At 62.9% G+C, this 16,646-nt stretch overlaps 1 protein-coding gene across 1 annotated transcript in view; it reads right to left on the bottom strand.

Annotated features, from left to right (window-relative positions):
• Window positions 1-15,808, bottom strand: part of Ncs1 (neuronal calcium sensor 1) — a 40,901-nt gene extending 25,093 nt beyond the window's left edge. Inside the window, exon 1 of the mRNA XM_026386457.2 lies at window positions 15,722-15,808. Coding sequence (XP_026242242.1) covers window positions 15,722-15,785 — 64 coding nt within the window. The 5' untranslated portion in view covers window positions 15,786-15,808. The remainder of the gene's footprint in view (window positions 1-15,721) is intronic.
• Between the last annotated feature and the right edge of the window lie 838 nt (window positions 15,809-16,646).

The following is a 16,646-nucleotide window of genomic DNA, read 5'->3' as shown; positions in this document are numbered from 1 at the left end:
TCTGCCCAGGCACCACAGTGACCTCCCCCTCTGCCCAGGCACCACAGTGACCTCCCCCTCTGTCCAGGTACCACAGTGACCTCCCCCCTCTGTCCAGGCACCACAGTGACCTCCCCCTCTGTCCAGGCACCACAGTGACCTCCCGGCTCTGCCCAGGCACCACAGTGACCTTCCGGGCAGCAGCCCCAAGCCTGGGCCCCTCCCCTCTCCCAGAGCCTCGACCTCACCCCCCTCCCTCCTTGGGTCCAAGCCCAAGGCTCAGGGCTCAGGGTTGGTTGGACAGGAATGCCAGCCCCCTGGGTCCCCTGCCCACACCCAACCCAGGGGCCCCTGCCCGGCTCCTGTTCCCTCCTCCCCTCTGATGCCAGGGAGCCCCTCTCATGTCCCCTTGCCTTTCCTAGCAAGCCTCTTGACCGGCCATTCCCTGGGGCCCCTCCACAGGGGATCTTATGTGTCACAACAGGGGGCAGAGGTCTGACCAAGGCAGGACTAGGCCAAGAGGAAAAAGGGCCACCGTGAATGGAATGGCCCTGGCCAGGGCTCCTGCCCTCCTGGTCCTGTGGCCTTGGCCTCTGAGCCTGGTCTGCTCACTGTAAGAGGGGACACACAGCCTCGACCTGCTGTCTCTGACAGGGGGAGCGTGCACTTGAGGTACAGCCCTGGCGGGGACCCTGTAGAGCACCTGGTCTCTCCCCAGCTGGACGCTAAGCCCCTAGAGGTCAAGGTGCTTCTCCTGGCTCTGCCCAGCCCGGCCCAGCACACTGCACAGGGACACACATGAGCCTTGCTGATGCCTGCTGCCCTCAGCCCTGCGCCCAGCCAGAGCTGGCCTCTCACCCGCTGAGGACCTGCACCAGCATCTGGCTTTGGCCTCGGGGGCTGTGTTCCTCAGCACGCTCCTGCCCCCAGGCCTGCAGCCCAGGCTCCTGCAAAGCCAGGACGGAGGCTGGGTGCAGACAGTCCTCGGGAGCCGGAGTCCTCCCCTCGAGGACGGGGCATGAACTCCCAAGGGCACAGCCACGGGGAGGGGCTCTCAGAGGTGGGAGGGGACTGCAGCCCAAGCCAGAACGGGGGGGCGAGGTGTCCACTCCCCCCGCTTCCATTGACCCCGCTGAGAACAAGGCTGCGGGGGGGGGGGGGAGGGGGAGGGGAGGCCCAGCCCCTGCTGTCCGCCAGCCTGGCGGGCAGGCTATCTGATGCCAGGCTGCGGCGAGGCTGCAGTGCCCAGGGCCTCCTCCCCCCGGGCAGCTCCCGAAGCTCCTGGGCTTCTGCTCCCTTCCACGCAGCTCCTGTCTGCCCGTCCCAGGAGCCAGGACAAACATCGAGTCTGAGTCTCAGTTCCCTAAAGCAAAATCCCCCGATCCCGGATGAAGCTCAGCTCAAGCACGGTGGGACAGACAGCCGGGGGACCGAGAGCAGGGGCTGGGGACCCGCAGGGGCGCGGCTGCGGCAGGAGGGACGGAGGGCAATCTCCAGACACAGAGCTGCCCACCCCATCCCCCCAGGAGCCGAAGGAAAACCCCTCAGCCAGGGATCCTGGGGCTGAGTGACCCAAGAGGGAAGGCAGGGACACTCTGGGCTGCCACCAGCGACCCTCTTACTGACCCCAGAGGTGCCTTCCACCCTGACACCTTTGCCTACTGACTGCTTCCTCGGGGACACACCCCAGGGTTCCACTGGGTCCTCTCCTCACACTCTCGGGGGACAGAGCAGCACCCTGCCCTGTCGCTCCAGGCTCCTCTCTGGCCAGGCCCCTCGTCCAGCCCAGGGGCCTCTGGCTCCACTGGCCTGCGGTCTCCCCCACCTCCTCCTCCAAGGCCCCATCCCAAGAAGGCCCTCTCCTGCCCCACCCAGCTGCCCTGCACCAGCCACCAAAACGCCCTCCGCCCCTGCTCCAGAAGGCCTGGCCAGCTGGCCTCCTCCCCTCCCACCCAGCCCACCCCTGCCCCTGCCCAGCCCCCCACCTCCATCCCCCGTCCCCTCCACCTGACCCTTCCAGCCCCAGGAAGGCGCAGCAGAGATCTGGTCCCCTCCACAAGGTGACCTGTGCAGGACGGAAACGGGCCAGGCTGCTTCCCGCCAGTGGGGACAAAGCCCTGACAGCCCCGTGTCCTGGGAACAGCAGGAGGGGCAGGAAGAGAGGAAGGTGGGCCACCAGGAGGCCCAGGCATGGGCAGCCTCAGCTCCACGTGGAGCCCTCAGGAGTGCTATCCCAGGTGACGCACACGGGGACACGGGCGGGGTGCTGGGCAGGCAGCAGGCAGCACAGTCCTGAGGTCGGGTGTCGCTGGATGCCCTGCCAGGAAGACATCCCACCCAGCCTCCCCCTGCTCCCCACAGATGCCCAGTGGAGAGCCCCAGGTGCCCTGGGCAAGCCACAGGCCCGGGCCCTGATGCAGGAGGAGGGCTCCCCTCAGCCTCCCGGCTCCCTGCAGGGTGGCAGTGGCCCAGCCTCCTTGTCGTGAGCTGTTTCCACCCACAGTCGCTGCGCCAGCCAGATGCCCAGCGCTGGGCACACAGCAGTCAACAGGAAGGACAGGCGGCCTGCGGGGCCTCACACCCAGCCTTGGTGCTGCTCGCCCGCCTGCTGGGAACCCAGGGACGCCACCTGCTGCCCACACCCAGGGGCCACTGCACTGGCCTCCGCTGCAGGATCTGGTCAGCGCCTTGCAAGTTCAGGAGGCTCGGGCTGCCGCTGCACCCCTGTGGTCACCAGGTGGCCGGCTCCCACCAGCCCTGGCCCTGCTCCTGCCCACCCCCAGCCCGGCCTCCTCCCCTCCCTCCCGGCACCTGGCCTCCATGCTGGGAGCTGCAGCCGGGGTCTGCAGTACATGGCTGAGCCCTCCTGGGGACACTCATCAGAGTATCTGGGGGACAGGGTCCTCTGGACCATAAGACCTGGTGAGTGGGGGTGGTCCCTGGCCACGGCTGGGCCAGCTTTGCCCCCTGGCTCTTGGGACCTGTTCTCATCACCGAGCTGGGGGATGCCTGAGGTCCCCAGAGGATGCACCCTCCCTCACCAAGGGCCTTGTCCACCTGGTGGCTGCAGGATGGTGCTCTGGCCCTCTGAGCCGTGCTCTCCTCTCCTGCAGTAAGGGCCACAGGACGCAGGTAGCAAGAGTGACCAGCACACGGCCAGCACCGGGCACAGAGAGGCGGCTGCAGCCGCACGGGGCTGCGCAGGGCAGTAGTATAAGATGCCAGGGGCTCACTGCCTTCCACGTGGGGGACGCCACCGAGGGCTAGCGCATGCCACCATAGGTCACTTCCTGCTGCCCCCAGAGAGAGGAGGCGGGTCCTTCAGAGAACTCAGGTGTGAGAGGCTACCCGGAGACACCTGGATCCCAAGGGCACTTTTGGCTCAACCCAGACGACGTGAACAGCAGTGGTGCAGAGAAATGGGGCCAGCTCCATCGGACCCAGAGCTGACTGTGCCCAAGGAGGGACACGCCAAGCCCCCCAGACCCTGGCAAGCACTGGCTGAGCACCCTGAGTGCACAGTCCGGCAGGAAGCACCCAGCACCTGCCCATCCAAGCACCCCTTCCCGGACAGCCAGGCTGCACCTCGGCCTGCTCCCTGCTGAGATGCCTCCAAAACAAAGCTTAAGGGGACGTGGCTCAATGTAGAGCACCCGCCCGATGTGTGAGGCCCTGGCTTCAAACCTCAGCACTGAGAGAGAGAGGTGGGGGGGGAGGGGGAGAGAATGCTGGTTTGAATCCTGGGGACTGAACCTCAATGTTCTCATCTGACAAAGGGGATGAAGATCAAAGTCTCCATTCCAAAGAGCTCACAAGTCGGTGAATGTGCTTTGTCCCTGCGGAGGACCTTGTGATGCAGGGAGTCCTAAAGATGTCCCTCACAGAGTCCTCAAGTCCAGTTCAAGCAACCATGGGAAGCAAGGTTTAGTTCAAATCTTGTGTTCTGGCTCAATTATTTCTGCAGATTTTGCATCTGCCCCCAACATTTGTGGGTGTTTTACTCTAAGAATGAAGTTATGGTACATATTGATTTTAAATTCTATGTAAGTTAACCCCCCCCCCAATTTTTTTTCATGTAAAATTGCAGGAAGAGGTGCTTTGCCTTGTGGTCTCCAGGAATAATGACAAGAGGTTGCCCTGCGGTGCTCACTGCATGCCCAGCCTGGACACAGATCTCACTCAATGTCCACCTGATGTGTGTGACCAGGACCCTGATTACCTCCACTGCCCAGATAAGGAGACTGAGGGTCCCAGAGGGAAAGCCACCTGCCCATGGGCCAAACTGCACCTGCATTGGCCCTGGGACCAGAGGCAGGTCCGTGTGACTAGAGACGGGGGGGATAAGACCCCCCAAACACGTCCTGGGAGTTGAGTCCTCCCCCTCCGGCCTGAGTCCTGCACAGGCCGAGCCTCACCTTCTCAGATCAGAAGGGTTTGGGCTTCTGATTTTTTTTTAATGTTAGAATATTTGCATATAAATAGTGAGATGTCCTGGGGAGGGGACCCAAGTCTAAACACAAAGTTCCTTTATGTGTCTCTGTCCTAGCGCAGCTTCCAGGGGCGGGATTTGTGCACCCAGAGGGGCAGCTCTTCAGAGCAGTGACTGCATGCAGTAGGCGCTCAGCGTGTGCTCCTGTAGAACGCTCAGGCCGAGTTGGCTGGGTGAGTTGAAAAGCAGACGTGGCTACTTTTATTTTCCAAAACCCAAAGTGGCCCCTGCTAGTCAATGACCTGCCCATCGCCCACCTGCCGCCCTCCTCTCTCCTCTCCTCAAACAAGACGGAGCCCAGGACTGCCCTGGGTAGAGCCTTCGGATCACCACTCAGGGTCTTCCAAGAGAGTCCTGGGCGTGGTCCTGAAGGGGGACCCATCTGCCTCCTTAAGGCCCTGGAGACCTGGGGACGGCAGTGGGGGAGAGCCGCCCCAGAGAGGAAGGCAGAGGTCTCTAAGAGGGACCGCAGGGTCCCCAACTCAGACCACACAGAACACAGTGAGGCTCAAGGCACCGTGGGACACCCCATCTTGCTGATCCAGAGACATGGTGCCGTCCAGGCAGAACACAGCACGTGTCCCCAAACGTTAACCACTGCTGCTATCATTAATAAAGGTGTCATGGCCACCAACAGCCAGGCAGGAGGACCCAGGCCAATCAGGTGGGTACCCAGGATGGGTGGGCACCACAGGAAGCCATGGCCAGGCTGCTGCCCTCCTGCCCACCCCACCTGTGGCACTGCCTCCCCCACCGCCCAGCCTCCACTGCCCAGCCTCCAGCCTCCAGCCTCCAGCCTCCACCCTCCCCCTTCAGTCCAGTCCTGGGAGCAGGCCAGGGATGCTAGGTTGGTCTCCGTCACAGCTGGGGCAGAAGCCAGAGCAGTCTGTGATGTCACGACAAGAGAGTAAGGAAACCTCCAAGCAGGAGTAGGGAGAGGGCAGGGAGAGTCCCCAGACTGAGCAGAGAAGAGAGCAGAGAGCCCCGGGGACGGGCGCAGAGCCCCCACCCAGGGAGAGAGCCAGGTCAGGGACACCCAGGGAGAGAGCCAGCTGGACAGACAGGGACGCCCAGGGAGAGAGCCAGCTAGACAGACAGGGACGCCGACAGCGGGGGAGGGGCCTGGAGGAGAACGTCCCCCTCTGTCCCCTCTGCCCAGGATGCTCCAGAGACGGCAGGCACCGAGATTCTGTCCCTGAGCTGCACTAGACAATCAGCTCCAGGAGCGACCCGGAAGGTTCTAGGGCAGGAATTCCAGGGCGTCTGGCCAAGAGGCTGGGATCCAGGCAGCCCCAACCAGCAGGTGGTGCTGGGCGCAGCTTCAGGCCTCTGCCAGCCGAGCCCAGGGCGGAGGTGCCTGTGACCTGCCCGCACGGAGGAGGCACAACAGGAGTGACTCATCTCAGTGCTTGTCACAGAGCAGGAGGACCCGGAGCTGGCTCCATAGAAGGGTGGGCCCCAAGAGGACAGGATACACCCATCACCTGGCTGGAGTCACCAAAGCAGGACTGTGACCTTGACCACGGTGACCTTGACACCTGCTGGTCCTTCCGGTACCAGGTGCACCTGCCCCTCAGCCCTGCTCAGCAGGCCCCTCCTGCAGCAGGAGCCACGCCCCCTGCAGTGCAGACTAGGAAACTGCAGCCCGCACAAGGCCCCCCAGGCCCAGGGCCCACGGGGCCAGGCGCCAGCCACTCTGCTTCTGGTCAGCAGCTCTCCTCCGACTGGGCAGCTGCTGGCCAGCCCCTGTCTCCCCGCCATCACACCGTATCCACCCGTCCAGTCCTCAGAGTGCCATACTTGATGCCTCAGGACATGGGGATGCGGTACCTGCTGTCCCCACACAAACCACCCCCAACCTGTGAGTGCCTCCAGGAGGCCTCCACCCTCAGGAAGGGCTGCCAAGGCAAACCCACACAGATCCAGGGCGCCCTGTTAAATTCCAGGCAAACAGGAATGAACTCGGTAGTTCCGGCACCCCCACCTCCTGCTCAGCCGAGACACTGCCACTGCCTCCAGGAAGTCCTCCAGGTGCACCTCAGACCAGGCGGATGCTCGTGACATCCTGAGAAGCCTTGTTGGTTCTGCCTCACGTCTGCGTCCCCAGCCACTGTGGGTGCCAGGAGGCCCAGAAATCCAGCCGTCCACCTGCCCTGTGCCCCAGCAACAGAGGCAGGGCCAGAGGCAGCGGCTCACAGCCAGTTTCTGTCAGGGAGAGATGGGTGCTGAGGCCGCCTGTGGACCCCATGGCCAGACTCACCTCCCTCAGGACCCAGGACCCCCAGCCCTTCCCCGGGATGCGTGGAGCACGCTTCCCATGCCGCCCCAGCTCTGCTGAGCCAGACCAGGAAACAGGGGCCAGGGCAGCACCTGAGCAGGCTCCTCGCTGGTCCTGACGGCTGCTGCTGGCCTTGATGAGGATCATGTCCACTCAGCCGGCACAGGCCACGTCACAGGCAGCGTGGAGACCATAGGTGCCGGGTGGCCGTGGGCTGCAGAGCCACAGGGAGGCTGGGCCACGTCCGGGGGACAGGAGCCGGGCGAGCAGGGCTTTGAGGCTCTGCTCCGAGCGCCTCGCTCGCCAGCACACACCATATATTTTTGAACAGAAGGAAAGCGTTTGCTGTTCCCCCCACGGTGCCAAAAATAGCCCCTCTCCTGCCTTTGAACAGGGATCTTTGGTTCCTACAAAGAGGCAGGTGCGAGATAGGCCGGAAGGAGGGGCCTGGCTGGCGGCGGGGACCCCAGGAGGTGGAGGGGCCTGGGGTCCACCCGCGGCCTGGCCTGCCGAAGCCCTGGAGCCCCCAGACACAGGGAAGATCCCGGCCAGCCCGGGAGGGGGAGGGGCTCGTCAGGGCAGAAAGTGGGAGCTGGGGGGTAGGGAGAAGCTGCGTCCGTCCACAGCTCGCTCAGTGACGTGTCTGTGGCTTGACTCATTCTGACAAATAGACTCAGGGCTCTCCTAGGAGCCAGGACCACGGCAGTGGACCACGCAAGGACACAGGCTCCGCGCTCACGGGCTTTGGCTAAATGGAAGCCTTAAACAGGTTGTCACCACCAGGTCCCAGGAGGAGGCTCACAGATGGCCCAGACGGTCCACTGCCTCCCAGCTGCCCCAAAGCACAGCCCGGGCTCACCCGCCAGCAGGACACCCAGAGGCACTGTCTCCCACTTGATCTGAGAAGCCAGGAGAGGCCGACGGAGGGACTCGAAGGCCCGGGCTCCGTCTCTTCACCGAATCCTCACGCTCGCCCCCGCCGCCCGCCCTGCAAGGAGCAGCCCCAGCAGCCCGGTTTACAGATGGAGCCCAGGCTTCCTGGGGAGGGCCCTGGTCAGGGGCCGCGTTCATCAGCAGAAGAGCTGGATTTGAACCCAGCCCCGCAGGTCCCCGAGCTCTGACACCAGCCAGCCAGCCATGTCGGCCGACGTCCCTCTACCCAGACGCACAAAGAAAGAGCAGAGTGCAGCCCGGGAAGTGGTCACAGGCCTGGGAAGCGAGATGGAGGGCCTTGAACCTGGCTGCTCCAAACACAGAGCTCTTTCTGGTTCCCAAGAGTGTTTCCCAGTTTTGTTTTGCTTTGTTGAAGCCACTTTTTGTCCCCAGAAGGCCAGAGCTGTGGAGAGCAGGGTGGACATGGCCCCTAGGCTACAGGGAGAGAATGGCACCCTGAGCCGTGGCTGAAAACCCAAGCCAGGAAAAAAAAAAAAAAAAAAGCAGTGAGCTATTTCTGCTTTGGGTTAAACATTCCTCAAAGCCACATTCCTCCCGCTGTCCCCTCCCCCTCCGGCAAGCCCAGAACGCGGGGCCTGGATGCCCCACCAGCCTCCTGGCGCTCAGAAGGGCCTGATCCAGCAGCTGCCCTGCGCCTGCCCCGGATGGCCCACTGGGTCCCCGACAGGGAGCACCCGGGGGCGCTGAGAAGTGTGCCCTCCCCTCCCACAGAGGGACAGCTGGAGAGCCCAAGGTCCTGAGTGGGGCAGCTGAAGGCACAGCTCCCTGACCACCCACTCGGGGGGAGTGGTCAGCACTGGGGAGTACCCCCAGGCAGGGAGAAGGTGGCCAACCCAGGTGACACACAGGCAAGCTCTTCATATGGAGCCGATGTTCACAGACCTGCCCCATGGACAGCTCCAGGCTGGGCCCGCACAGCCCCCCAAAGCCGCCACAGGGCCCAGCCCTCCAGGGGCCTGGTCATCTGAGTCCACACTGTGCCTGTGAAGACTCGGTCTCTTCCTGAGTCCGACAGACACTTCTTGAGGCACCGAGGCTGTGCCAGATCCCACCCCAGCCCAGGCCTGCAGGTGCCCTGCAAGGAGCAGGATGGCACCTACACCATGGGTGGGGGGGTCACTGCTCCTGAGCTCAGACAGGGGGCCCTGTGAGTCCTGAGCTGAGAGGGCGGAGGAGGGAGGCAGGGAGAGCAGGGGACAGAGAACAAGTGTCCCCGGATGCTCTCGTCAGTGCTCCCTGGAGCCCCCGAAGCCCCCTAGATGGCCTCCACCAGCCTCAGCTCTGCTCCCTCCCAGAGGGGCCCAAGAAGCCACCCCCACCGTCCCCAGAGGAGACAGGACATCTCGCACCAGCAGGGCCCTGGGCTCACTACCCACATGGACAGGTCCAGTGGCGCACACCTGCGGCCCCAGCTGTACAAGAGGAAGAGCAGGAGGACCCCCAGCTCCAGGCCAGCCTGAGCAACTTAGTGAGTCTCCGTCTCAAACATCAAAAAGGCTGGGATGTGGCCCGGCAGTAGAGCACCCTGGGTTCCATCCCCAGCACCCCAGAAAAAGGACCTCATCCACTGGGCAACCTCACACCCAGCCTGGGGACACAAAGCCCCTCGCCAGCATCTGACCCTGGATGCCTCCAGCGATGGGGCACTCACTGCCCTCAGCAGGAAGCCCACAGAGGCCACAGGAGGTGGGCACATGGCACTGCCAAGGTCTGAGCCTGAGCCCCAGATGGCTACTGACGCTGGAAGGCCTTGCCACAGCCTGAGCCGACGAGGGTTTCCTCCTGGACCCTGGACAGAGGCACAGGAGTCCCTACGCCCAGCCCCAGGGAGACACCCGCCTCGGCACTCTCGGCACAAGTACACCTGGGTGAACTCCCGTAGGTCCTCCCGTGATGGCCACGCCCGCGGGCAGCTGGGCTCCCAGCGCCACGGTGGCCAGGGCAGGAGCAGCCGTGTCGCCCCGCCCCCGGCACACCTGCACTTACAACCCAAGTGGCGCCGCCCCACACACTGGCACGCGCGTGCACGGATGTGCTGCTCACCCACTCCTGACACATGCCACGACCCCGTCACTCACACTCGGCGCGTGCACACGTGAGTCAGAGCTTGCACACGTGACCCACGGCGCCCACCTTGCCTGCGACACCCACACGGGCACCCACCCCGGCTCATACGCACCCGCACACCTCCTGAGGCTTCTTGGCGCCTCCCAGTGGAACACAGCCCGGCTCCAGGGCCCAGGGGTCCAGGCAGGGCTCAAACCTGGCCACGCCACTCACCAGAGTGGCCACGGGCCATTCCTGTCCTCCCTGAGCCTCCCTGTGCTCATCTATAAATCAGGGACCACACTGGGCTTCGGAGGACACTCAAGGACAAAAGCCCATGAGCAGGACACGGGGGTCGGTCACACAGGCCGGGCTGAGCACCAACCCCGAGGCAGCACGGCCCCTGATGACGTGTCACTTACGGAGTCTCCATCACTGTGATGCGCCAGGGGCGAGCCCAAGGGGGCCACCAGGTCCAAAGTCTACTATCACCACCTTGTGCTGGAAGGACACTCTGGGCCCCCACTTGCAGGTGAGAACCCTGAGGCCTCTGAAGCCATGAATCGTGCCCCGGGCTGAGATGGCCCAGGTCATCAGGCACCAGGGCCCTGCGGTAGCTTCCCCATGGAGTCTCACCATCTGGCAATCAGAAAGTCCCAGAAGGGATGAGTGACTCCAGAGTCACTGTCCTGGCCACAGTGGCTCTGGGACCGAAGAAGCCCAGGCAGGCTGCCCTGTTCCGGCCCATGTGCTCAAGGGTCCTAAGCCCAGCATTGGGGAGCCTGCTCTCCACCACACCCCACCGCAGCTCCTCAGGCCAGGGGCCACGGCACAAGGATCCAGCTGTCAACCCAGATGGTCCAAATGCAGAGGCCATTCATGAACACTCATCCTGGTTGAGCCGAGGGCCTGGGATAGCTGGCCCTGTGACTGCCCAGCAGGTGGCCAAGGACTCCTGTCCCCTGGTGCAGCCAGCACAGCGTTTAGTGAGCTCCTGCTACGTGCCAGGCCCTGCTCCCGTGGGAAGGCACTGCCCTCCACCCGTCTCACACCTGAGGCCCCCGGAGCTCAGAGCAGTCGGCGACTTCCGGATCCCACAGCCATAAAGTGGCAGAGGCGACCTTGAAGCCCTCAGTCCTCTTCTGTCCTGCCCTCAGCCACGATCTGACCCCAATTCCAAGCAACTGCAAACTGCATGCTCATTTAGAATGTCCTCTGCCCCAGGAAACAGACCTCACACAGGGGGTGCAGACTGCTTCCACTGCTGGCGGCACTCAGGAGGCACCCCTTTTAACGGACACAGAGTTTTCTTTCCCGAGCTCTAGAGATATTTAGGACAAGATCTGGACCCAGCCATGGCACAGTGGGAGGTACCCTGATGGTTGAGGGTCCTAGATTCCTGCCACTGCTTGTTTGTGATCACAGGGGAGATGATACACCTCTTGGTCCTCTATTTGCCCATTTGTAAAACAAGGACATTGGACCACAATGACCTCAAGTCTCTTCCAGCTCAAAGACTCCAGGATTCTATGTCTGCAGTCCAGGAAATCAACTGGACAGTGCGCTTCCTCTTGTCTTCCCCATGAAATTGGCAATAATTAGGAAAAACAATAATGCCCAGTGCTGGCAAGAATGTTGGAAAGTGGGCACTCTCCCATCCACTTCTGCTGAAAATGTCAATTAGAACATCCTTTCTGGAGAGCAACTTAGCAATTTTTTATCAAAAGCCTTTAAAAATATTCCTAGTCTTTAACTCTACAATCCCATTCTTGGCTATTGATCTGTAAGGAGAGACCTATGTAGAGATTCAGTACAGAATGTCCATCACAACACTATTGATACTTGGGGTGGGGTGGAAGCAATCTAGCTGTCCAATGACAGGGGATTAAATAAAATCTGTTGCATTCACATGGTGCACCATTTTAAAAATCATGCTTTACAAGAACAGTTAATGATGTGGATAAACATTCCCAACCGATTTTAAAACTTGGAAACCAAGTAGATAATGACATATTTAGATAGCAACGGAAACCGTGCACCGTGTCCTCCTGAGCCTTCCTCCTAAGTGCATCTGGAATCTGTCCTTTGTATCATCCCCTGTGGCACCCAGTCCATTGCTGCGACCCCCTCAGGTCTCAGCTACTATCTGCCCATCCAATCTTTGAACTGTGGCCAAGATTGATCTTTTCCAACCCATTTCACTCCCTCCCAGAGCTCCCCACCCATCTTGGGAAGAGTCCAAACTCCCTCCCATGGCCCTCTGGGGGCCACGCACGCTCTGCCACTCACGAGCAGCATCCCCATGGCCCACACCTCACTCCGGGAGGGCTCAACCCCAGGGGAAGCTGGGTCCACCCAACGTAGCCTTGCCCAGGGCAAGAACTGGCACCTCACACAGCAGAGGGGAGGACCCTCGGGTGGCAGGTGTGACAAGAGAGGCCTACGGTGGCAGAAAGAACAGGACCAGGCTCCAGAAGGAGGCCGGGCTTGGTGGCCCTGCCAGCCCCCGCCTGGCCAGCCTCACCAGTCTCTGCACAGGAAGGATGGCTCCTGACCCTCTGTGCCCCTCCTGCTGGAGACCCGTGCCTCAGGGGACCAGTGGCTGCCAGAGGAGCCTGGAAGGGTCCCCTCAGAACCAGGTGCCATGCAAAATCCTTCCAGTACCCAGACACCACCCAGCTCCAAGGCCTCCAAGAAGCCCTTTTCCAGAGGAGAGACTCTATGCCCAAGGCATCTAGCCCCTGACCCCAATCCCACCTTCCTAGGCCTTCTCTGCCAGGCACTAAGGCCTGGGCTATAGGAAGATTCTTCTGTGCAGAAATGACATTTATCAAAGACCAGTTCAAGATGAAGCTGAACTGTATATGAAAACAACAAAATCAATAATGACGGCTCACTGTTGCTGACCACTTACCACCTGCCCTCCAGCAGGCCAAAGCTGTCCATCTATCATCTCATCGACTTCTCACACCCCTCGCCTGGGAGTCAGGCACCTATTTTGCAGATTAGGGTCATTGAAGCAAGGGGGCTGGCCTGTCCACCGCCTGGGTACCCAGGGATACAACAGGCGGCAAGAGGGTGGGCCAGACCTCAAAGAAGTCTGGCAATGCTGACCACTGCTCCCTAAGTCCTGGGTGAGAAGGGCTGAGGGGGCTCCTCCCCATCCTCTAACCTCCCCCTCCTGGGCAGGAACTATCCCAGGAAGGTCGAGGGTGGTTTGCCAGGCACTGATTTAAATAATCTTATCTGCAAAGGAAGAAAAAAAAAAACCTGCTCTAAGATGCTAAGCCTGAAAGACAGAGGGATTTGCCAGGCTGGATCCAGACCTATCTAGAGAGGCACCGTGCTGGAGCTCTTCCACAGGCCACAGGAAGGAGAATGGCCACCAGCGAGGGCACCCAGCGTTGGCACAGATGTGAACACCTGAAGCTCCCGGGCCCACTTGGCCTTGTAGCCACCTGTGCGCAGGAGCCGAGAACCCCAGCACACGTCAGAACGCTGGTTCTTCAGCCAGGGATCCCCCACCAAGGATCCACTCATCAAGGATGCAAATTCCTGGGCCCATTTCACTCCCTCCCAGAGCTCCCCACCCATCTTGGGAAAAGTCCAAACTCCCTCCCATGGCCCTCTGGGGGCCACGCACGCTCTGCCAGAACTAAGGACTCAGAAACCTAGAAGGGCGGCCCAGGGTGCGCTTCACTAGCGCTCCTGGCGGACATTTGCAAGTTCTTCCCCCTTAGCTCTTCTCTTGACCCCACACCAGAATCCCCTAGAACAAAGAGCAGACGGCTCCACAGCATCAGGGGGAAGCCCAAGGGGGGGCCTGACAGGCTGCAGGCTTCCTCTGCTTGTCCTGCCCAAAGACTTTCCATTCCACAATTATCTGTGGACCTACTAAGTGGCAACACAGAGGAGACAGCTGTCAGCCACATGGCTGGGGGCCTGCCCTGAGGGACCTGGCATCAACAAAGGGTCAGGGAGGAGGCAGTGAGCCCACCAGCACTTCCCCACCCCTAATAAGGGCTCCCCCAGAGGGAAGGAACCCAGGCTCTCTCCCTCACCAAAACTGTTCAGGTCTCCAAAGACCTTTAAAAATAGCCCGGCCCAGCACCAGCGTGCCAGCTCCTAACAAAGCTTTGTCGACCCAACCTCTCCCAAAGACGACAGGTCAGCCCCAGAGAGAGAGGGCTGGACCCTCCCTCCCTGCATCTACGCTCCCGGGCTCAGGGCAGAACCTAACAGGGAGCACAGGGGAGCTCCTGGCGTGGGCCCCAAGGTCTCTCCCTGGGCACAGCGCAGGAGCAGCAGACTGAGTGCAAGTCCCAGAAGGGCCTGGAAATAGCTGTGACACCTTGGGCATGCCCCTTCACCTCTCTGAGCCTCGGTTTCCTCATCTGTAGGTGGTGACAGCAATAGGACCCACACATAGGCCACTGTCAAGTCGCTGTGCTACCCACATGTCATGCATAGTGTGCTCAATCAGTAGGACCCCCAGCTTCACTCAGCTCCCTGCCCCACCCTGTTGTAGACGGCCTGGTGCAGAAGATACCACTATTCCTGGAGAAGCCATGGTGCCCTCTGCCTTCCAGGGACAGGGCACAGGAGGTCCTACCTGCAGCCTGCCTGCCGAGGACTGAGCTTCGAGGAGGGGACAGCAACTTCACAAAACAACATCTGCCTTGGAAAGAGAGAGAGTGGCCCCTGGGCCAGGAGCTTCAGCCCTCTGAGGAGCGGGTACTGGATATGACCGCCCGGCCCACAATTCCCCTGGAGAAGAGCCAGTACCAGCACTTTCGGGAAAGTCCCCTTTGTTCCAAGCAAATGGGGGCGAGGGGCATGGGGCTGAAGCAGGGGCTTGGCCAAACCTGCAAACGTGCCCTGAAGACTGACGGAGTGGGGGGAGGGGGAGAGGCTGTGCAATGCACCAGAGCTTCCTCCCAAGTTTGAAGCCTCCTCTACACACGCGATTGGCAGTCAATCTGCTGCCTCCAGGGGTGGTGCAGCCCGTGGAGCTGCCCAGGTACATCTGCTGAGTTACAGCCCAATCCGCAGGCCACTGCCCGCTTCCAAGCCCAACATTCAGGCATAGGCCCTTCCAGGGAAGATCCCCCTCCTCATCCCCAGAAAAGACAGGGTGATCAGGAACCGGTGCAATTAACCTCTGGCGAGCTGGGCTACCTCCAGAGAGGCTGCAGGAAGGGGAAACCTGGTATGGAGAAACTGGAGAGCAGGGGAGAGTGTGAAGTTGGGCAGGTGGAAAGAGACACGGGCACTGATCCACTGATGTCCACAGGGGACATACCTTCCTTTTGGGGCTGCCCAAACGGTTAAAGGATCAAACCCTCCGAATCAGCTACAGTTGTATAAACTCATTTCCGGTGTGAAGGAGACAAGGAGGGAGGTAAGATGGGACCCGAGAATTCAGACTAAATGCGGCAACCAACAGGGTGCCAGGGACCCTTCCCCCGCCCCTCTCCCCCATCACTGCCAGGAGCGCTTGCCAAGTCTCGCCACCCCCACACACGATCAGGGCCAGGGAGGGGGCGACAGGCCAACCTCGCAGCAGCAGCAGCAGCAGCAGCATCGTGATGCATGAATCACCCACCCGCCGCGCTCCTGCCAGTCGGCACCGCGCAGCCCGAGCCACGCTGCACCCGGGCGCCCCCTCCCGGGACCACCGCCCCCTGCCCTGGCACTGCCCCTGCCTCTTCGGACAGCTCTGCGGGGAGGGGGCCGCGGGTGGGCCGGGGTTCCCTCCCGGCCTGCCGGCAGCCCGCGCACGCTGACAGGCGGCACACTGCCAGGGCTGGGGGCGGGGGCCAGAACAATGGGGCCAGGTGTGGGGCAGGGGCGCGGCCCGGGCTTCCGAGGGGCCCGGGGCGGAGGCGGGGCGGGGAGCTACCCGCGGAGGTCTGGGCGCGAGCGGGGTGGGCCGCGGGAGGCCGGGGGCACGGGGGAGGGGCGCGCGCACTCACAGTAGGTTTTCCTGGTCAGCTCCTCCACAACTTCAGGCTTCAACTTGCTGTTGGATTTCCCCATCCTCGGCGGCCGCGGCCCCCGCCCCCCGGGCCGGACGGGTCGGGGCGCCCAGCTGGAGCGGCCGGGCCCGGGCGGGCCGGGGCGGGGCGCGCGGGGGGCCGGCGGGCCGGGCCGGGTCGGGCCGGGGCCGCGCCTTTGTCTGCGCCGTGCCCGCGCGGCCCGGGCGCGGGGCTGGGGCGCGCTGCGCGGCGCGGCGCGGGGCCCGGGGCGCGGGGCGGCCGCTGGGCAGGCCCGGGCGGTGCGGGCGCCGCGGCGCGGGGCTGCGCTGGGCTAGGCGCCGCGGCGGGCGCTCTGGAGCCGCGGTCGTCCCTGGTTACTGGGCTCCGCGGCACATGCTCGCTGCTGCGCCGCCGCTCGCCGCCGCCCTGCGCTCCCCGCCTCCCGCCTCCCGCCTCCCGCCCGCACCGGCGCGCCAGGGGTGGGCCCGGAGCCGCCACTCAGCGCCGGCGCCACCTCCCCCCGCAGCCGCCCGGCCCCGGCGCGGCCCCCTCTGCTCCCCGCGTCCCGGACGGGCGCCCCGCCACCCGCTCTGCCAAGGGGCCCCCTCCGTGGCCGAGCGGCGGGGAGGGCCCGGAAGGTCTGACGCTAGTGAGGCCAGGTCCCTGCCCGGCGAGAATCATTCGTTCGACACGGATTTGTCAGGCGCTGGGGACGCGGCGGCCAACAGGACAGGCGCGGTTCCATCCCTCGCAGGCCCGGCCCTGCAGTTCAGGCAGTCCGCGAGGAGTGGGGGACACCTACCCGCGCCCCGGGGAAGGTGACCTCCAACCCCCGGGGAGAGAGGGACTGGGGAAGTCGGGGTTCAGTCAACCTAGGTGGGTGGGAGGCCGAACCCCAGAGGAGGGGCCGCTTCCCTGTGCT

Source organism: Urocitellus parryii, chromosome 4 (assembly GCF_045843805.1).
Source record: "Urocitellus parryii isolate mUroPar1 chromosome 4, mUroPar1.hap1, whole genome shotgun sequence".
NCBI lineage: Eukaryota > Metazoa > Chordata > Mammalia > Rodentia > Sciuridae > Urocitellus > Urocitellus parryii.
This window is presented reverse-complemented; position numbering and strand designations above follow the sequence as displayed.